Consider the following 22,758-nt stretch of genomic DNA (forward strand, 5'->3'; position numbering starts at 1 on the left):
GTTATTACTGTGCTATATTGAACAGCAATTATACATAATCATGTAATGCAGGTGAAATTGGGAGAATTATGGTCGGTCTTTGTGTGTTCAGTCAATTATTACGATTCACAATTTAAGCATTTAGCAGACGCTAAAGGTATGGTTTCTTGATTACTGATTGGTAATGGTAATGTTAAAAAAAATAGTGCACAACCTTTACAACACAGACGTTAACCTATAGTGTATTATTCTTTCATCAAACCTTTTTCCCATCAACATGTTAATCAAAAAGTTCCAATAAAAGAGCTCACACCTTTATTTCATTACCATTTTAATAACACAACCCATCATGTCATCAAGTTACAAACTTATGTTGCTTGTTTTAATAACAAATAGGAAATGTACAGTATGTGAACACCTGTTGTATACATGTGGAATGTTCTTTCTTACATACTGTAAGGCTGAATTATCATGGTGATGACTTCTAACCCTACTATGAAATAGAACTCACTCCGCCAGGTCAGGTAGGTTATTGTGGGCCAGCAATGACCAATCAGGATGTAATATGTGGATCACATGACTATAGAGATACTGTGTACCGATGTATGTGATGTTTGAACCAAAATCAGCCTCCTGATGGCACTATAACAGGCCGATCTGAACAATTCAGTGTGTCGATCGGGCCAATAATGGTGCTGGAGATTGCTGTTTACAGACAAACGGACGGACCGATGGACGGACAGTGTGAAAAGAAAAGCATAGTCTCGGCCATGGAGCCTGATTGGCTCCTGTTTGGTGTCTCCACTGAGTCTTCAGACATCTTCCTCCTAGCTAGCCTCCAAACACCATCGGTTAAATGTGTGTGCGTGCGTGCGTGCGTGTGTGTGCCTTTCATTTGTTAATTTCTCTGTTTTTGTTAGTTTAGGTTAGATATTTTTTATCTGCATGGTCCCACCCTGAGGTGATATTTTTTTCTTTTCTTTATTTATTTATTTTAATCTTGAGTAAATCAGGATTTTAAAAATTGTTTGGCCTGGTTGTTTGGGATGACAGTTTGTAAATATCAATTAACATCTTCCCTGTTAATCAATTATCACAAATATTGGTTTGGGTGTTTGTCCACCCCTGGTCTAAAGCAGTGCACGGTTCCCTAATTGTGGTGTGGCATTGGAGGGTTAAATTAGGATCACATGGGGGCTGCAAGGCCTCATCTGTTTAGTACGTGGTAGTCAAAGATACAATTGCCACACAATCATAAATCCCTTTCCAAACATTTCTAAATCTACTTACTCAAATACTAGTGAATGCATCTTTGCCTTTATCTATCTCATCTCAGTCAAACATATTACAGATTGTGACCTGTGCCAGAACCTTTGTTTTGATTCATCATGTCTGCCTGCAATGTTCTGTGATATCAATGAATATCATGTCATACAGTGTTGTCATTTTATAACTGTAACCTAGCTAACTCCCAATACAGTTGAAATACAGTTGATGAATTTAAACGTGTCAAAACTGTTGGAAATTAAGTTTTGCTGAATAACTTTGCTGCTTTGTTTAAGTTATATAATGTTTAAGAAGTTCAAATAATGTTAGCTTTGTGTTTCACAGAAATAATTCAATAGTGATGTTTAAACGTTGGCATCACATCTAGAACAAACATGCTGAAATGACATGTCAGCAATGGTCATCTTGACCATTAAGGAGAGATAAAGTGAGCAAATACTTACAGTATAGTCACCATGTGCCAATGTTATTTTAACTTTGAATAGGAGACATGCCACATTATATAATTGCTTCTAAATACAAGTTTTGCTCCCAGCAATAGAATCACTGGTGTATGTCTTTTCTTCACTTTAGTTACAGATGCCTCATGATGACCATTTGGCTCATGAAGACTGTCAGAGGTCAAGCAAATATTATTGTTAATGTCAACTGAACAAATGGGGGTAAAAAGGGTTTTGTCATTATGTCAACACTGATTCTAGATAAATATATTTAAAAAAAACTAACCAAACAAAAAACGACACAAAAACAAAGGAACAACTAAATCCAGACTACTTTTACTATTACATCAAGTTAATCAGCTGGATTTTCGAATCATCCAAAAAATGCGGCATAGAGAGACACGACAAACAATGTGGAACCGATGCTTCATGCTGACCTGGGATATGTCAGTAGAATACAAGTCAGGTGGCCCTAACCTGAACCTAACCAATAACAGCCAAAGGGCTGTCCAAATCTGAAACCTGAGATAACAATCCATCCAATGGCATACGCGAGAGGTGACTTTGTAAACAATGTCATGATCACTATGCTAACCAGGGCCTTGTCCCCAGGACATTTTTCTGTTAAAGGAGCTGCCTGGAGCTGCTTGGAGTTTTCCACAGTGAGAGCCATGAGAGGGCTTGTGCTCTTAATGACTCTGGCCCTTGTGGGTGAGTGATGATGATTTGCCCTGTTCATAAAACGTTACACCTTTTATAAATGACATTACCATGTAATTACTATGCCTACTATGGCATTCTCACTGTGCCATTACTTGAGACTGCTACAAGACAGGCATGCAGTTATAGTGTTATAGTTATAGGGTTATAGTGTGTATTTTCCTTTTTCTGACTAGAAACAGGTTTCTTATGGAAGTCCAAAGTAATGCTGTTGTTTTTTTGTTTTGTTTTTGTTTGTTTTTGCTTTTCGCGTAAAATGGCTTAATATTTATTATGACGTTCAAAAATAGCAATTTGCCGGTAAAGTGTTATCCACATTTATTGGAAAACTCAATGCAAGTTGTATCAATGTGTCAATGGAAAGAAAGGATTAGTAGATGTGTCTGCAGTAGGTGTATGCTTTTTTTGTATGTTGAAAAGAGTAAGAGGAGTTAGGAATATACTAAGTATGGAATGGAATTATGGCGGTAGTTCACACTAATCTTGTGTCATTTCCTTTTAGCTGGTCAACACCTTAACTTTGGTACGTGCACACTGTAATAATACTAAATAGTATTAGCATTAAAGGACCACTTCACCACTTTTCAACCTATCTTCATATAATACTACTAATATGATACTAATGGCACAATTTTTTTCTACTCAGTCTGTGTCTCATATGGGCTGTGGGCAGTTCAGAAACCCGTCCACCAGTGACATGATCATTAGTCAGATGTTTTTTAAACAGATGAGATTTGTATTATTGTGAGAATGATGTGAGAATGATGGCTTCTATTTTCGCATTGCAACCTTTCAGGACTAGAAAGCCTGCAGTTTCTATATAGTTCTATATAGTTTCTATATATCATCGATGGGGAATCGATGGATTCCCCATCGATGATGTGACTGGTGGACAGGTTTCTGAACTGCCCACAGCCCTCCTATGAGACACAGACTGAGTAGAAAAAAATGGTGGCATTTTATCATGATTATTAGTGAGGACTGAGGACCAATTATATGAAGATAGGTTGAAAAGTGGTGAAGTGGTCCTTTAATCTAATAGCCATATGAAACTTAAAGGGAAAATTCACTTTCAAGCATGAGGTCATTTTAACATCTACTCTGGCTTTTCTGAGCACACCAGACAGCTTGATTTAGTATAGCTATTTGGTATTTAGATATTTTATATTTAACTGACACTTCCTATACAAATCCACTATAACTGTGAAAATACAAACATGCTATAAAATAAATTTAAAAAGTAATTGAAAAACCACAACTCTGTCTGGGGTGAAACACAAAAGACAGAGTAGATGTTAAAATGCCCCCAAACATTTTGTGTTATCCCTTTGTGATATCCCTTTTATGCATATTGTCCATATTGTCCATATTGTCAACAATCACAAAAATAAATTGTTTCTGCAAATTATATCTTTCATAAATGCATGGTTATGATAAAGTATTATTGTATTCCTCTTCTAATAGAAGGAAATTGTATTCACAGATCCAGAATTTTCTGCAACTAAGACCTATGTGTACAAGTATGAGGCAGTGCTCATGGGCGGTCTGCCTGATCAGGGTCTAGCGACAGCTGGAATAAAAGTCAGCAGCAAAGTTCTCATCAGTGCTCTTGCCCACAATATCTTGTTGCTTAAGGTATAAAGGTCATCATTTTCAAAGGTGACAAAATATCAACAAGTACTCATTCCTTTACATTAAACAATGTTCTTTATACCCTATAGCTTGTGGAACCTGAACTTTATGAGTACAGTGGTATCCTGCCCAATGATCCATTTATACCAGCCACTAAGCTCACTGCTGCCCTGGCTGCTGAGTTCATGATTCCTATCAAGTTTGAGTATGCCAGTGGTGTTGTGGGTAAAGTGTATGCCCCTGAGAGAATCTCGGGAATGGTGTTGAACATCTACAGAGGCATCCTCAACGTCCTTCAGCTCAACGTTAAGAAGACTCAGAATGTCTATGAGCTGCAGGAGGTTTGTCCAAAAGCCCCTGCAGCTACATACAAATCCATAAACAGAAAGTGGGAGCTCTCCAGTAACCTTTCCCAAATGTCTCTCAGTCTGGAGCTCAGGGTGTATGCAAGACCCTGTATGCCATTACTGAGGACGTAAAGGCTGAGCGCATCTTTCTGACCAAGTCCAAGGACCTTCAGCACTGCCAAGAGAAGATCATTAAGGACAGCGGTTTAGTCTACACCAAGAAGTGTGCTGAGTGCCAGCAGGTGAAGGCCAATTCATTTTCTGTCCTGAGATGCATTACTGTATACAGTACTTGCCATATAATAAAATAACTATGTGTCTATACACAGGGAACAAAGAACCTGAGGGGAGCTGCTGCATACAATTACATATTGAAGCCAGCTGCCACTGGTGCACTGATATTGGAGGCAAGTGTCAGTGAACTGATTCAGTTCTCACCATTTGTTGAGAGGAACGGTGCTGCTCAGGTGAAGACCACGTAAGTTCAGAGACACAGCATTCAACACAATGGCAATGCTTTACATTTTGTGAAATCTCAGATTCATGTTTTATTCCATATTACTCCTTAAGACAAAAGTTCAGCTTCCTTGAGATTCAGAAGACACCGATTGTGCCAATTGCAGCTGAGTATGTTCACCGTGGATCACTGAAGTATGAGTTTGGTGATGATCTTATTCAATCCCCACTTCAGCTCATTAAGGTCAACAACATACAGGCTCAGGTATTGTTTCATATTACTCATAAAGATTAATAAAATAATGAATGGGATTATGGGAATATGCTATTCGGGTTACACAAATACCAGTACACAAAACAGACGCAGAAACAGTGCAGAAACAACCCCCACCCTTCTCTCTTCACCCTCCTCCCCTCTGGTAACAGGTACGGTCGCCCCTTTTCCATCTCGCCCCACTACTCTACCTATAGCTGTAAATAACAAACATAATTCATGTTGGTGATTATATAAAAAGTATTATCATATTAATTTATCATTGTTAAGTTCACTCTGTATATCCACGGGCATAATAGCATGATGATGCCATTACAAAACATGGGCTACATGGAAGAAATGTGTTTAATAAAATGAAATTAACTGCTAGAAGGTCCTAAATTAACTTAACTGTCTCTGTCTCATGTTATTCTTAATTTTACAGAGTATAGAGATCGAAGTAATCAAATAAATCTGTATACAAGATAATTTCAGATTTCAGAGAGGGGGGAAATACTAAATTAACTGTTAACTACATTAACACATTTCGCGGGGGCGAGTTGGTAAAGGGGCGAGTCGTCTGGTATTCCTCCCCCCATCCATTTCCACCATCTTCTCTACTTTTAATTTTAACAATGCTCATGGCTCTGGCAGGACAACCATTTACTTCTCCACATTTACGTGTCTCCACTGCTTATAATCAATAAATGTTTGCCATTTTTGTATGGCGCACAGAACAAACACCACTCAGCCATTGTAGCTGCAGAAGTCAACAAACTTACCTCTAGTTACTAGCAGGCGTCATCAATATGTCTGTGGAAGATGTTACAGTATATTTTATTTTTTACTTGTCTGTGTTACATTTTATATTTTCTTCTCTGTGGCAATATTGTATATTTTCTTTTTTACCCACCATTATAATGTCCTTATTTCATGAGACCACTTACTGAATGCCACCAAGTTTCTTCGAAATATGTACGACATGTATAATTTACTATGACACTATGGCATATTTGCAAGGAACCCCCTGGGGTCTGATGAGCCTGTAATGGAAGTTGTTATTGGACTTTGTGAGGCTACCATTCCCACTGAGCCCGAGGCAGCCGTGGGACCTAAAACGTATGGAGGAATTTGTCAAAAGCATGCCATGCGTGTCACACCGCATTTGGTACCTATCAAATTCTGGTTATGTCCATTGCATCCTGCCATCACTGCTATGACGGCAGGTCACAGAATCAGACGTCTAACATGCGGTGTAACAGCATACCATGTCCGTGGCATGTTTACACACAGTTATGGAAGACCATTTTTTTCTCCTTTCCATCAGCTCAGAGTAAGAGTTACAGGCAGCTGACTACTATACAATCCATACACAGGGTCTATAACCTACTTGCCATTGTGACTGCTTAAACAAATAGAATTAGAACACATTATAAAGAAAATTACTTTATAACTAGCTGAACGTCTTTGTGGAGCTCTCTCTCTCTCTCTCTCTCTCTCACTCTCGCTTTGATAGGCAATTAAATGCCAGCACCAATTATTTTGTCACAGTCCAGCCCTGCTGAAAGACCCCTGTATTTTATGATTTATTTTATATGTACTTTTTTAACAAATGAGGGCCGGCCAAATATATACAATACTTTGTGTAAGTCCAGGAAGGAAGTGAGACCATGCAGTGCCTATGACATCACAGGCACGTTGAAATACTCAAATATCTAAAACCACATATTACACGCATAAAACCTCAGGAAAGTGTTCTAAATCTTCTAAATGTCATAATGTTTTTTTGCAAAGAGGTGAAGTGGCCCTTTAATAGTACAGTACATTTAAGCCCCAAATTTTCTACAAATGCTAAAACGTTCTACAAAACCTATATATCCACTCATTTTGGGGCCAAACAATAACTTGAAGGATAATTGTAGCTCTGATAATGATGTACCATTTGCATGTTAAAATGAATACTTTTTTTTAGTTTTTTGTGGCTTTTACATTTATTTTATATTTTTTATGGAGGGACAGACAGTAGGCTGACAGGAAATGGGGAGAGAGATGGGGGGAAGACATGCAGTAAGGGCTGTCAGGATCGGGAGTCGAACCCGCGGCACACTGCCAGATTGGATTACCAGCCAAGGTGCCTGGACCACTGAGCCATGGCCCAGGCCTAAAATGAATACTTTACATTATACCCCACCATTTCCTTATTATACTTCATTGTTTATACATTTTTAAAAACAAAACTGTCCATTAACATTGACCTGGCCACAATGTTTAGCTGTGCATGGACCTGCATCTGTTTAAGGGTACAGGGGGCTTTTGCTTAGGCAGTGACCAAACCCCCAAAGCAGGCTTTTTTTTAGTCCTATTAATTTGAGCATCACAACTATTATGGTCAATCTTCAATGACACATTTTAATTGATTCATTGTATTTATGAACATTTGTTTGCAGAATTACAGTACATTTCAAGCACAACTCAATACAAAAACTGTTAACTGTGAGTGGACGACCCAATAAAGCATTACACTTGTTTACTTTACAAGAGGGTCCACCTTGTTCAATTCATCAAAAAATTTACAATGATTTACTCTGTTTGTAGCTTGTGGAGACTCTGAATCATCTGGCTACCTCCAATGTGGAAATGGTCCATGAGGATGCACCTCTCAAATTTATGGAACTCATTCAGCTCCTTCGTACAGCCAGCTATGAAGACCTTGAGAGACTATGGAATCAGTTTGAGTCCAATCCTGCCTTCAGGTTAGTTTGCCCCTGGAGAAAGGAAATGCACTGGAACATTTTATAATGGTGTTGCACATAGACCACATTGAATGCATGAAAGACAGACTCCCGTTTAATGCACCAACGTGACGTTTTAAAACCCCAGAGGTTCTAATTCACAGGTCTGAAGAACCACGTGCATTAAAAACCTTAGAGTGTAGACAATCTTTTATTCATTCAGTTTTGACTACTCTACTGTCAAGCGCCTACCATAGATGAGGTATAAGGACGAGTTGTCACTCATCAAAATTGTCTATAGACCTCGATCGTTCACCTTTTTATTTTCTCAGACGCTGGATCCTGGATGCCATCCCTGCCATTGGAACATCAGCTGTTCTGAGATTCATCAAGGAGAAGTTCTTGGCTGATCACATTACAGTTGCTGAAGTAGCTCAGGCTTTGGTGGCATCTGTGCACATGGTCACATCAGATCTGGAAGCCATCAAGCTTTTTGCGGTTGGTGAAACTTCAAACGACACAGTACTTGTTATCCAGTTAACAAGAGTTAAGTTATTGGAAGAGAATAATCCATTTGTATTGGTCGACTCTAGGCCCTGGCAGTCAACGACAAAATTGTGGCCAACCCCATTCTCCGTGAAATTGTCTTGCTTGGCTACGGTACCATGATTGCAAAATATTGTGCAGAGAAGGTCGTCTGTCCTGCTGAGCTTGTTAAGGTAAAAATATCTGTAACATAATACAAAACATATTTGGTCCATGTCTGGATTAGAATCTTTATAGTTCATTTTCTTTCTGTAGTCCCTCCATGATCAATTGAGAGCTGCCCTCGCCAGTGGTGCAACTGAGGAGCTCATCCTGCTGCTGAAGGTCCTGGGTAACGCTGGTCACCCTATTAGCATTAAGCCAATCACAAAGGTCCTCCCCATGTTTGGCAATGCTGCTGCAGGTCTGCCCATGAGAGTCCATGCTGAAGCCATCTTGGCCCTGAGGAATATTGCACAGAAGGAATCCAGGGCGGTATGTGAATTTTCAGTAACAGGGTATATAATCCACAACGCGGACCTCTTCAAACTACTATACTATTTCTCATCTCCTCTTGTAAATTAGGTCCAGGAAGTGGCTATTCAACTGTTCATGGACAGGGCCCTCCACCCAGAGCTGCGTATGCTTTCTTCCATCGTGCTGTTTGAGACCAGGCCACCAATGGGTCTGGTGACTACACTAGCTAACGTTCTGACCACGGAGGAGAACCTGCAGGTGGCGAGCTTCACTTATTCTCACATGAAGTCCTTGGCTAAGAGTACCGTAGCTAGCCACGCGTCAGTGTAAGTGCTCCATTACAGGCCCAGTCAGCATCGCACGCCTTATGAAACAATAATAATCAATCTGCGTTGAACAATGTCATTATTTCATTGCAGTGCTGCAGCTTGTGACATTGCAGTCAAGATCCTTAGCCCCAGACTGGACAGACTGAGCTACCGTTTCAGCAAAGCAGTCCATGTGGATGTGTATAGCAGTAAGAGCTAATATCTAAATTTAAGTTGAATTTAAAGTGATATTTCACTTTTGAAAAAAGTCACCAGAAAAAATAACAGGTGTTTTTGATGAATCTAACATGGTTAAAATAGAGTTTGAAGTTACAATGGGTTTGTATAGGGTTTGTATAGGGTTTGTATGGGGAGGCATACTATGGTCCGACGGAGCATTGGTTCGACATGCGTCCGCACCTCGGACTAGCGCCTGCTCCCGTGCTTGCGGTTATGGTTAGGTTAGGGTTTGAGGTGGTTTGTATGTATAGTTTGTATAGGTGGGTTAGCTAAAATGGATATCTAAATACTGAATCGAGCAACTTAAACACTGTCTGGGGTGTTCACAAAAGCCTGAGTAGATGATAAAATAAGCAAAACGATTTTTTTTTTAAAGTGAAATTTCCCTTTGAGTTTGTTAGTTTTCTTTTGCTTAATCTTTTCTGTATCCTCAAACCGTCTCATTACACTATATGAAAGATCCCCTGATGCTTGGTGCTGCCGCAAGTGCTTTCTACATCAATGACGCTGCCACAATCTTGCCCAGATCGATTGTGGCTAAGGCCAGTGGCTTCATGGCCGGTGCAACTGCTGATATTCTGGAGGTGTGGACGAGTTGTCAGTTTTCCTCTAGTGACATTTGATTTCATGAAAAGGTAATGCAAAGGCAATTCATACATTATTTCATTTTTGTTCAGGTTGGAGTAAGAACTGAGGGACTCCAGGAGGCTCTTCTGAAAAACCCTGCTATTTTGGAGAACACTGACAGGGTCACCAAGATGAGGCGTGTCCTTAGAGCTGTAAGCAACGAGAAACATGAAGAAGAGTACAAATACAAATTGTTCATCTCAGTGCAGGATGAAATGCACATAATGAAAGCACTGTACAGATGTACAGATGGTATGACCTTTTTTAACAGCTTTCGCATTGGAGAGGTATGCCCAATAGCAAACCCCTGGCATCTGTGTATATCAAATTCTTTGGACAAGAAATTGCTTTTGCGAACATCAACAAGGCTGTGATTGACCAGGCCATTGCGGTACGATTCCAGAACATAACCTTCCATCCTTGAAATTGCTAAATAAATTGTATTTGACCACCTTGTGAAATGTGATAATGAAGAAAAATTCTACCCTGCAGCTTGCCACTGGACCCACCGTTGAAGCATATGGAAAGAATGCTTTAAAGACTCTGCTGTCTGGCACAACTTTCCATTATACTAAACCTATACTGTCTACTGAAATGCGTCGCATTATCCCCACTGCAGCTGGCTTTCCCATGGAACTCAGTGTTGTAACTGCTGTTGTGGCTGTTGCTTCGGTCCAAAGTAAGTACTTATTGACTATAACACCCACAACTTGCAGCCCAATGCAAGTAACATGCACTTTGGATTAGTTCTGGGATTAGTTCTAGTATGTTGTACTAGTGCACAATCCATGGTGTGTAGAGTGGGTTAAGTAGTGCTTCCATACTGTATTTGTTTTGGTATAGTGAAGGCCAAGACCACTCCACCACTACCAGAAACCTTTAATCTTGCCCACATACTGGAGACAGCCATCTGTCAGCTTGAGACTGAGATCAAACCAAGGTAAGAAAATCTATCAATTAATCAATCAACCACTCTTACTACAGTATATATAAGTAGATAACAGTAATATTTATATGTCTGTGTAGTACTGTATTCATTGTGTTGTGCCCGAGGACCCCCTCTAAAACGAGATGATGCATCTCAAGGGGCTATCCTCTAAATGAAATAACATTTCGATATATTTAACCCATTCAACCCGGGAAAGCAGCTGGTTCAAGGTTCCAGGGTTCAAGGTTGTACTTTATTGTTACATCTTGTGTACAGGTACATAAGAGTAAAACTTATTTTTGTTTGGCTTCCTTACAGACAATGCAGCAGCATATAGATAGCATAACATTGAAACAACAAAACACAGCAAGCACAGAAAACAAAGAGATAGAATAAGAGTGCAAGAAAGAGAATTCAAATAGTAACATATGTACATGTGCATCTTTTCACTGTAGTCGCAAAGTTAGGTAAACATTATGTGAACAGCTTCACAGTAAGTTATGTTGTATGTTCCATATACAGTATACAACACAATTTAGTTTAAGAAGGTGCAATTTGAGGTTATGTTCCGTATATACAGCAATTTTAGTTTAAAAGGTACAATTACAGCCTGATAGTGCACCGACCTCGTTGAGGTCGGTGCAGCTGCCATACCAGGCCATGTAGCAGCCAGTCAGAATGTGTCCTTTTAGAATGTATACGTTGGCTAATCAAAAATATCTGTGTCTTGTATTTGTGTCTTGAAAAATCTTGAAAGTGAGGGCATTTGTAGAATCGGCCTCAGGTCTTGTAATAATATTTTAAATGATTTGTCTCATTATCCTAGCATTGCTATGGAAACCTTTGCTATGATGGGAGTAAATACTGCAATGCTCCAGGCTGCTGTGTTGACAAGAGGTAAGGTCAACTCTCTCTTGCCAGCAAAAATAGCAGTAAGGCTTGACATCGCTGAAGGCAACTTCAAGATTGAGGCATTTCCCATTACTGCGCCTGAGTACATTGCATCTGTGCAGTAAGTCATACATTTTTCTTCATGTATTTCTTTCCATTAATTTCTAAAATGTACAAACTTTGAAACTCTCTTTATTCTTTCAACAGAGTTCAAACTCATGCTGTGGTACAAAATATAGAGGATTTTGCAGCTCCAAAAATCACACCCATCATCCCTGCCAAAATCTTGGAACCCATATCCAAAGAGAGACTGACATCCATGATTTACTACTCCTCTCTTGTTGGCAGCTCAGTGAGTTGCAGCACGCACGCGCGCGCGCACGCACGCACGCACGCACGCACGCACGCACGCACGCATGCACACACACACATACACATACACACATACACACATACACACATACACACATACACTGATAGTTAGCTTAGTCCAAATACTTATACTCCTTTCTTCTGTTGTAGTCAAAGTCTTCTGAGGTGCTTTATCCTGATATGCCAGTTAACATGGAGCCCCTCGTAAAGGCAGCCCAGTTTAATAAGAAGTACTGTGCTACCCTTGCCATGAAGAGTTGTGTTAAGATTGTCTCAGAGAATGCTGCATTCATCAGGGACACTGCTTTCTACAAACTGATTGGAATGCATTCTGTTGCTGTTTATGTGAAACCTGGCAAGTGTTCTAAATAGTAAATACAACATACAATTAAATATACACTATATGAATCTCTCTCTCTCGCGCACACGCACACACGCACGCACGCAGAGGCGGATTTACCGTTGGGCTAGGGTGGGCTGAAGCCCGGGGGCCCCCGACTAGGGGGGCCCCCAAAAAATATATATATATATATATATGTATATATCTTTTTTTTAATTATAAAATTGTAAAATTAAATCCAATTCAAGTGAAATGTGTGTATTGTTATTGTATTTAGTTGTATTATGGTTAAACCATTGAGAGCTTCTGCCTGCCTGCCTCTGTTTTTAGGGGCCTGGGTACCCCAAAATGAAAACAAAATAGCCCAATTTTTTTTCGGCCTCGCGGCTGTGCCGCGAGGCCAAATCGCGGGACACGCGGCTCTGCCGCGCACCCCAAGGGGGGCCCTCAAATTTGCTCCAGCCCGGGGGCCCTCAGCAAGGTAAATCCGGCTCTGCACGCACACACATACGCGTGCACACACACACACACACACACACACACACACACACACACACACACACACACACACACCCCCCTTGTTAACATTGCAATGTCATGCATGGTTTGTTTTCAGCTAAAGGAGTAGTCGTTGAGGGAGTGTCGATGGAGGTTCACTTCGGACCAAAGGCTGCAGAAAGGTTCATAAACCTATGTGAAGAGGAAGTCACTGAGGGAAAACCAGTCTTGCAAAAACTCAAGAAAATCCTGTATCCTGGTCTGAAGAATGGCACTGCCTCTTCTTCCAGCTCCAGCAGTTCTCGCTCCATGTCCTCGTCCGTCTCCTCCATTTCCTGGTCTGGCGTCAGCAGCAAGACCGTTGATGGCAGGCTGAGCTCCAGCAGATCAGTGCGCAGTTCTTCTAGCTCCAGCTCTTCCAGCTCCTCCAGGTCGGCTCAGATCTCGAAGGTAACTCATTAATATCACTTTACGTAGAAAGAAATACTGTGTATTAAGAGCTCTTCATATCACAATTCATGAAAAAGTGGAGTCTGACTGAATATTTTGGTTCCAAACAGGCTATCATTTACCCCCATACGTTTCAGAGGAACCACAAGATGCAGGTATATTTTACTTATCTTGGGACAGGATAAGTCAAAAATTATAATAATAATAAATTACGGCAATCAATTTCTCACAAATCTCCTATGACGTTTGTACAGACTATCATCTCTCAAGCCGCCTCAGCTGTGCAAAACTCCAAGAGCAGAAGAAGTGCTTCAAGTCTTGAGGCCATCTACAAGCAGGTAAAGCTTTATCCTCTTCGACAGAAATAAAAGTGTAATCTGTGGGTGAATTTACATCGGTTAACACTGTTCCTCAGAATACTGTATGCCTGAGCGAGGTTTCCCATTTCATCTCCTTGACCTTCCGTGTGATAAGAGCTGACAAGAGGTTGCAAGGATATCAGTTAGTTGGCGCCCTGGACGAAACTAATGCCAAAGCGCTGTTAAAGGTTTCTTCTTTGCATGACACCTACTGGAGGTTAATCATTGAGGGAACTGTGATTAGCAAGCATAAAGCTATGGTAAGAAGCCTTTTATTTTTACGTCATCCATCTTACAGCATGATGCTGCCCTATATCCATGTGTGTTGTTGCAGTTGTAAAAGGGTACACTTAAAAATCAGCTGAATGTTTATCCCTACAGGTCAAGGTTGTCTATGGTACGGCCAGTCAGCGTTTTCAGCTTGTGACCACCACTGAGACTGGTCTAGTTGGTCCAAACCCTGCAGCCCGCCTGAAAGTGGATTGGCAAAAATGTGTCAAACCAATCCTTCTGCGCTATGCAAATATGTAATTCTAAGCATACCTGTGCATACATTCTGTGGTACTTTATACAGTATATAGCATGCATTCCTAATTATGGCCCATTTCAAATTTAAAGAGCCATTTCTAAACATGACTTTTATGTTATAGTGCCTACGAGTATGTTCCTGCTGCTATCCTCAATTCACTGGTTGGAGGAAGGGAACAAAACACAGCAGACCAAATGTCACTAACTGTGGTCGCCACAACTGAAAGGACTCTGGACATCATTTTGAAAACACCAAAAGTATGATGGATCAAATTTTGTTCCTGGATCACTGAAGCTGTATTCTGTTTGTTTTATTTATTTAATATGCCTTATTATTGTTGTTTCCTTCTTGCAGGCGACCTATTGCAAAATGTCTATGCCTCTTCCCATCTCTCTGCCACTTAATGAATTCAGTGGTCTTTCCCCTTTTGATGACAACATGGTTAACAAATTGCACTATTTGCTCGCCGAGACCAATGCAGGTGGTTATTATTTTATTTTGTATTGTTTGCCAATTTGCCCACATGCCTAAAGACAAATGTATTAACACTATTTTGAGAATTATTTTTCCTTCTAATTAATTTGTTTTGTCTGAACAATAAATTGTCCAACAACATATTCACAGCTACATGTAGTTTCATCGACAACAAAATGACCACATTCAACAACAGGAGCTACACCAATGAGATGCCTGTCTCTTGCCAGCAGGTTCTGGCTCAGGATTGCACCCCTGAACTCAAGTTCATGGTTCTACTGAAGAAATATGTGACTGGACAGAACTATATCAATGTCAAAGTTGCTGACATGTGAGTCATTGAAAACCATGTCCATAATAAAAAATATATAATATTAAACCATGTAATAATATTATTTTTATTATTATTAATAATAATAATAATAATAATGATGCCATAATAATTTGTTACATGTGTGCCTTTTCAGTGACATTGACCTGCAGCTAAAGAACAATCGCATGATTGCGCTAATTCATGGAATGGAAATTCCCATCAACCACCTCCCATACAAGGATCCCACAGGTTTATACAAATATGAATTACATCCTCCAGACACTATATAGCAGTAAAAACCACCATGCCAAATTCACTTTTCCAAAATAAGCATTATGTTTCTGACAAACCAAGGTTTCTCATATTTGTTCCTCAGAGACAAATCTTATCATTCTGCTTCAAATACTTTTTAAGCCACAGATGACCTGAATATTTAAACTGACCTGAATAAATGATTGTGATGTGCTTTACTATCAGCTCAAATCCAGATCATACCTAAGGATGAGGGCATCGCTGTCTATGCTCCAAGCCATGGACTTCATGAAGTCTACTTTGCTAAGGACACATGGAAGGTAAAAAAATTAAATCATTGTTTTTAATAAGTGTTAAATAGCTCTATATTCCAATAGCAATCATTGCTATAGTATAGACTGTTTGTTCACTAACTGCGGTCTCCCCTTCTCTCCTGCTACAGTTTCAGGTCAGGATACCATTGTCATCCAATCAGGAGAGAGAACTAATACAACATGTAGTATGCAATATAATACTGGAAGTGATAAAACTTTAATAATGACTAATGAGAAAACAATTGGAATTGGAACATTGATTCTCTCTCCTGATTGGATAAAATTGGAATCCCAACCTGTTGTGTTTACCAAAGAGCTGGAGAGATGGATGGGGAACCCACCGTTACTGAACACTATAGCCGGGATTACAATTTGAATATAGAGCTTAAACATTAACAACAAAAAACATTAGTTCTACCCCCAAGTAAAAGCATAAATGCAGTGTAATGACTATACTCTTCAAATATTTTGTTAAATGTGAGCTGACATAATATATGGTATGTATGGCCATTCCATTCAGGTTAAAGTGGTGGACTGGATGAAGGGACAGACATGTGGACTTTGTGGTAAGGCTGATGGGGAAGTCAGACAAGAGTACCGCACTCCCAACGGACACGTGACCAAGAATGCAGTCAGCTTCGCCCATTCCTGGGTGCTCCCTGCTGAGAGCTGTGGTGACACTACTGGTAAAACCTAGTCCTTTTGTGTTTCATTCAAAACCATGGCATAATAAACCAAGATTAGTGACATAAAAAGCATCTGAAATGTTACACACATGGATTAAGCGACTCTCTAAAAACACAGATGAGGGATTGCCTTTAGAGCAAGTAAATTATCCATACCTCGATCTCCATTACAGAGTGCCGCATGCGTCTTGAATCTGTGGCGTTGGGCAAGCAGATCATGGTTCATGGGCAGGAGTCCATATGCTACTCTGTTGAGCCGGTGCTGCGCTGTCTGACTGGCTGTGTGGCTGTCCAGACCACTCCTGTCACTGTGGGCTTCCACTGTGTGCCTGCTGGTAAATCTATAAAATTATATAATTTTAAATATAAAAAAAGAAAGAAAAAAAGAACAAATGTATAAAAACAGTTTCATAAGCTTTAGCTGGAAGATTTAGTGGGAAATCTCAGTTACTAACTTGTGATTTGTGTATGTTAAATTTGACTGTTAGATTTCATTTTGTAATGTGAATTGGGTTTTGTATCATTTTTGTTTTCATTATTAGTTGTACATTTGTATTGTATTTGCCTTATTTAGGACCCCCAGAAGACTAGAGGTTCTTTCATGTGTCTCTAATGGGTGATCCTTTAATAAACAAACTACTTCACTCTCTTCACAACTGCAGATTCAATGGTGAGTCAGTCTGAAACCATTGGCTACGACATGAGTGTGGACCTGAGGGAGAAAACAGACGCACATCTGGCCTGTAGCTGCAACACAGATTGTGCTTAAACTCTTTTGCGTCATGTTGTGTGTCCTTTGGGTATTTTGTGTCATTCAGTTATACGTTATTTGTTATTATCTCAGCTCAATTGTCTGGGTTATGTGATAATAAATATAGAACATAAACAGAATCCCAAAATATGTTGTCTGGAAGTTATTTCTAAATGTTCTGAAAGTTACTAGGTTTGTCCAGATATAGGTTTATTGTGTGGTAAAGACAGACTGCCTTTCCCGCACAGCCTCACATGTTCAATGATTTATTTTCCTGGTGACATATTTATCTGATTTCTGATCATCATGCATTGTACTCATTACCAGTATTTTATGTTTCAGTGTAATCACCATTACGTTTTGTTATAGCCTCATCATGGTCAGCACCGAACCATTTGAATGCTGCACTTGCTTTGTGTATTAAATTATTATTAAATAATTTTACTCACTTGAATGAATTGAAAGGGGGTGTCTTGTCATTTTGCTATGGATATTAGTTGGTTTGTCCCAATCCCAACAAAGTATTAAAATGGCCCAGACTAGGTCCAATTAGTGTGCATTCACTGCTCACAAAATGAGGTGGACATCAGAGACACACTTTCCATAGATCACAAACATCCAAAGAGAGTTTTAAAACATGACCAATGACAATATTCCATATCTGCTGGGTGAAGTACATAACAACAGTGAGTGTGCAAACGCAGCAGCAAGATTTGTGAGCTGTTGTCAGTATGACAGAAGGATGTCCACTGAAACACAACCACCCTAAGGACTACCAGTAGACGCCTAAGGGCGAGAAGCGACCTTGGGCGTGGTCGCGTGCACGCATCCGCCTGGTTGACGGCAGACTGCTGGGCGAGCGCTGGCAGATCAACATGGAATGAATTCTGTACTGCCCATATAAGGAGCATGTCTTGAGTGTACAGGGTTTGATGAGGTCATATCAACATATGGAATGTCAGAACAGGTCAGCTCCCTATATGGAGATCTAAGGGTGGTAGCGGGGACATTCTCTTGAGTGTACAGGGTTTGATGAGGGCCCAGGTAGGGCCGGGCCTACATTTTCGGGCCTGTTGAGAACTCTAGTTTTCGCCGGCTGCCGGGCACGGCTGCACTAATAACTTTGGGGCAGGCCCGTCTAGAGTTTGAATGGACAGGTATCAGTCAAAAGGGAGACATCGAAGAGGAAGGATGGATGGGGAGGATCAACATGTGGAATGTCAGAACAGATTATGACATATATCCATATATGGAGATCTAAGGGTTTGAGGTTTGAGGTCAGATGTGGAGTTGCTGCCAATATTGATGACATCTCCATCCCTGATGATGTCACGTGATGTCACGAGACCATCTATGGGGATAATAAGTGAGTGAGTGAGTGAGTGAGTGAGTGAGTGAGTGAGTGAGTGAGTGACTGACTGACTGACTGACTGACTGACTGACTGACTGACTGACTGACTGACTGACTGACTGACTGACTGACTGACGGACGGACGGACGGACGGGAAATGGACGTTGTCATAGTAAATGTGACCTGCGGTCGCAATTAATCAAATGTGCACAGAGCAATACCTTTAATATGAAAAACTACTGCTACCTCTGTGCTATTAAATACACTTGCTGCCATTTGCCTCACAGGTTTTATACCAATGACAGCTAAACAAATATTGCTATTTGTTCCAAAAAGCTTCAAACAAAGTTATGCTTTGCACAATCCAGTTATTTGGCAAGGCACATTTTTTTATTGCAATGGGACACAGCTCTGTTTACATCTCTTTATCCCTTTCTATTATTATTATTTTTATTCTATTTTATTGCAATTATTTGTCTTGATTTCTGTTTGCTTTGTTTTGTTTCATGTTTGCTTTGGCGATGTAAACGTATGTTTTCTCCTGAATTTAATTTGTGATGCTGACAAGTGAAAAAATAATATGGTACTTCTTCCCTCTCCATTCTTCTGTGAAAAGAAAAAATCACACCCATGTGAAGTGAGTGGTGCAACTCTGTGTGGAGGTCCCCGGATCATCCAGACCCCCAGGAATGCGCCCAGGGGGCCGGGCCGGTTCCGGCGAGCCGCCCCGCGTCCAAAACGGTTGAGAAATGACAGAGTTACCGTGTGGGGGACCCCAGGGGGTCCCTCTACTGTACTGTACTGTACTGTACTGTACTGTACTGTACTGTACTGTACTGTACTGTACTGTACTGTACTGTCACACCCGAAATCATATATACAGTTTGTGTGTGTGTGTGTGTGTGTGTGTGTGTGTGTGTGTGTGTGTGTGTGTGTGTGTGTGTGTGTGTGACACTTGTGGTCACAACCGATCGCAATTTTCGTGCTCGGACAGACCCAGCCAGGGACCGACACAGCCAGGGACGGACACAGCCAGGGACGGACACAGCCAGGGACGGACACAGCCAGGGACGGACACAGCCAGGGACGGACACAGCCAGGGACGGACACAGCCAGCCAGCCAGCCAGCCAGCCAGCCACCCACGGACACATAAAGCTCCGTAAAGGAATGGTTGTACCTCAAAAACGACATACTGTCATACTTTTGTTCATGGTTCAAAAACAAATATGAAAATGATGAAAAAACTACATACTATATAGTTCATGGTTTTGGCCCATCATCTGACAGAATAGTCTGTGTATTTGCCAAGGCACCTTTGGGCATTCAGTACATGTCTCCTGGTGCTTTTGAGTTTTTATTTTTTCATTCGAGCCTTGAAAAGTTCAAATTACTGCAGCATTGAGCTGTAGGAGGAACAGGACTTGAACATGGAATGTCTGTACTGAAAGACTGATCATTAGACCTCTGCACCATCAGTCAGACACTCTCAGGCAAAGTCTCCTGGTAATTTTGAAGTGATCTTTTGTTTGTTACCCTTCAGTTAGTAAAGTTAAAATAACACAGAACCATATTAATCAGATGTTTCTTAGCGCTGTTGAGGTCTTCTTTTGCATGTTAGTGTAACAGCCGGGAATCGAACCCTGGTCTCCCACGTGGAAAGCCAACATCCTAACCACTAAGACAAGTCGAAGGCAATTGCCCATGACTCAGGGGAGATATTAGATTTTTGAGGTCGTCAGGCTGAGGCTGTGAGCCACTGCTAGAATAGCCTTCAGTTAATAAAGCTGAATAACTCTAGTATTAGACTTTAGGGAGACTGGGATTTGAACATGAACTCTCTGTGCTGAGAGTCTGTCTGATCATCAGCCCCTACTATTCAGCTTTATTAAATGAAGGCTACTCTAGCAGTGGCTCACAGCCTCAGCCTGATGACCTCAAAACTCTAATACATGGTATCTCCCCTGAGTCATAGGCAATTGCCTTTGACTTGTCTTAGTGGTTAGGATGTTGGCTTTCCACGTGGCGCTGTTGATGTTTTCTTTTGCATGTTAGTGTAACAGCCAGGAATTGAACCCTGGTCTCCCACGTGGAATGCCAACATCCTAACCACTAAGACAAGACAAAGGCAATTGCCTATGGAGATATTAGAGTTTTGAGGTCGTCAGGCTGAGGCTGTGAGTTCCAGACCCACAGGAACGCAAGGGTGCCGGCCCGATTCCGGCGAGCCGCCCCGTGTCCGAAACGTTTGAGAAATGACAGAGTTCTACTGTACTGTACTGTACTGGCACACCCGAAATCACCAACAGTTAATATATGTGTGTGTGTTTGGTTGCGCACAGGTGGTGAAAAACAACCATCCTGTTTTCATGCTCAGACGCACCCACCCAGCCAGCCACCCACCCACCCACCCACACACACACACACACACACACACATAGCTCCGTAAAGGGAGTTGTTGCACCACTCAAAAATGTGTGGTATATCGCCCATCTCTATTTACTGACATACCGGTATATCATACTACTACATAATATTGTACTACTTCAAAAATAGGCAAGGGATAAGCCTCATGTAGATTGTAATTGGACTACATATTTGTGCTTAGGTCTATGGTTTTCCAAGCATTCAAATGTTTTCTTTACCTGAAATCCTCTGTATGCGATTCATTATGCATAAGTAGTTTATTGCCTGTTGTGGAAAATCAATTTACTGTGAAGAAAATAAACATCACACTGCTGACACTAGGGCTAAAGACTGTTAAAGGACGAAAAGAAAAAAGAAGAATGAAGAAAAAAGAAGGACGATGCCAAAGACAGATTAATCCATTACATCATTCCAATATATTCACAATATTCCTGTAATAGAGCTGATTGATGCACAATTCCTTGTCTCTACATGAACGCTGATCCAAAATAATGGGCCTCTATAACCGATTGTGAGCTTAAATTTAAACTACACAAACAATATCCCAATTAAATCCCAAATGTCATTGGATAAAAAGTTACAAAATTAACAGGATTCCAAGGGAGCTCAAAATTGTCAAGCCACCCTGCCCAATGGACACTGTTGGTTGATAAGGTTTCTGTATAGTCAGCCATTCCAAGCCTGTGGGCCAGGCCCACACTGTACTCACATGTTTTAATCAAGTAAAAGTATCAATACTACAATGTAGAAATACTCAGGTACAAGTACAAGTCCAGAATTGAGGATATTGCAAGTGGGCCCCCAAATAATAGGAAAAATTATTGATAATATAGCATTAATGTAAACGAATGAAAGTATAATAGCAATGGCATTTCTCTTTATAACCTTGAAAGTGTCAAATAATTAGAACTTAAACTATAGGCTATACTATATGTTGGTTCCATTGACCCAAGCTAAAACACAATCGATTGATTGATCATTAAAATAAACATTCTCTGAAAATGTTCACTGCACACCCACGTGACTATACTTATGTCCAGTTCAGAACTAACATTTGTGCAACATTTCAAATTAGCATATTAAAAATGTATGATGTTGCTGTTACATACTGTAGTCTTGTTATTTCTATGATATTATTTAATTAGGTTAATCAGGCTTGCAATTATATTTCTGTTATAATATTGTACATTGTATGATTGTAGATGATTGTCAGTATGTTCAATTCCTTGCCGATCTGACCATTTGCTTGTCTCTGTCAAATAAAGGCTTAAAAATGTCGTCTGATTAAATATCAAGGGCTTAAGTTGTTAATGTAATAACAATATTCAATGACAATGGGTCTGTGTCAAGCTGACCACTGTTAAGTTTCAAAACCAAGTCAAATGATTTTGGCAAATTTCTAGTTCCATAGAACTAGATACAGTATTATGTATGTCCCTCACTACTCCATGGAAGGCCATTTTGACCAGATTAGACTAGTAAGGAATAAAATGTGTGATTTCAAAACATTTAAAAAATAGCAAAAAAATAGCAGATCTACAGTAAAGCGTAATCTTTTCCATTTTTTCCATTCATTGTCCAACACGGTTTACAAGTTTTTAACAAATATTCTCTATAGATATTCATGTATGTGGTACTATTTGGCAATATAGGACGGAGTGTCTGAGTCAAGCTGACCACTGTTACGTTTCAAAACCAGGTCAAATGATTTTGGCAAGTTTTTAGGAGGGATAGTTTGACCAGATTAGCAATGAAAGCCAATTGCATGGCTTTAAGGAAAGTTTTAAATATGTGTCCTATAT

At 40.3% G+C, this 22,758-nt stretch overlaps 1 protein-coding gene across 1 annotated transcript; it reads left to right on the plus strand.

Annotated features, from left to right (window-relative positions):
* Positions 1-668: 668 nt before the first annotated feature.
* LOC306926270 (vitellogenin-like) lies at positions 669-17,198 on the plus strand (the record flags this gene model as incomplete). The annotated part of the gene is made up of 34 exons (XM_079505537.1): positions 669-830; positions 2,929-2,949; positions 3,891-4,061; positions 4,148-4,399; positions 4,486-4,647; positions 4,744-4,883; positions 4,976-5,126; positions 7,710-7,867; positions 8,179-8,344; positions 8,440-8,565; positions 8,648-8,866; positions 8,957-9,174; positions 9,268-9,365; positions 9,856-9,980; positions 10,074-10,175; positions 10,295-10,414; positions 10,516-10,702; positions 10,867-10,963; positions 11,778-11,963; positions 12,050-12,194; positions 12,365-12,569; positions 13,171-13,502; positions 13,613-13,657; positions 13,757-13,840; positions 13,918-14,121; positions 14,243-14,388; positions 14,512-14,647; positions 14,745-14,871; positions 15,015-15,195; positions 15,332-15,426; positions 15,655-15,749; positions 16,264-16,429; positions 16,603-16,764; positions 17,092-17,198. The coding sequence occupies 34 exons, from the start codon at positions 669-671 to the stop codon at positions 17,196-17,198; spliced, it is 5,091 nt and encodes a 1,696-aa protein (XP_079361663.1).
* Between the last annotated feature and the right edge of the window lie 5,560 nt (positions 17,199-22,758).

This window comes from Electrona antarctica (genome assembly GCF_951216825.1).
Source record: "Electrona antarctica genome assembly, chromosome: 7".
Classification (NCBI taxonomy): Eukaryota; Metazoa; Chordata; class Actinopteri; order Myctophiformes; family Myctophidae; genus Electrona; species Electrona antarctica.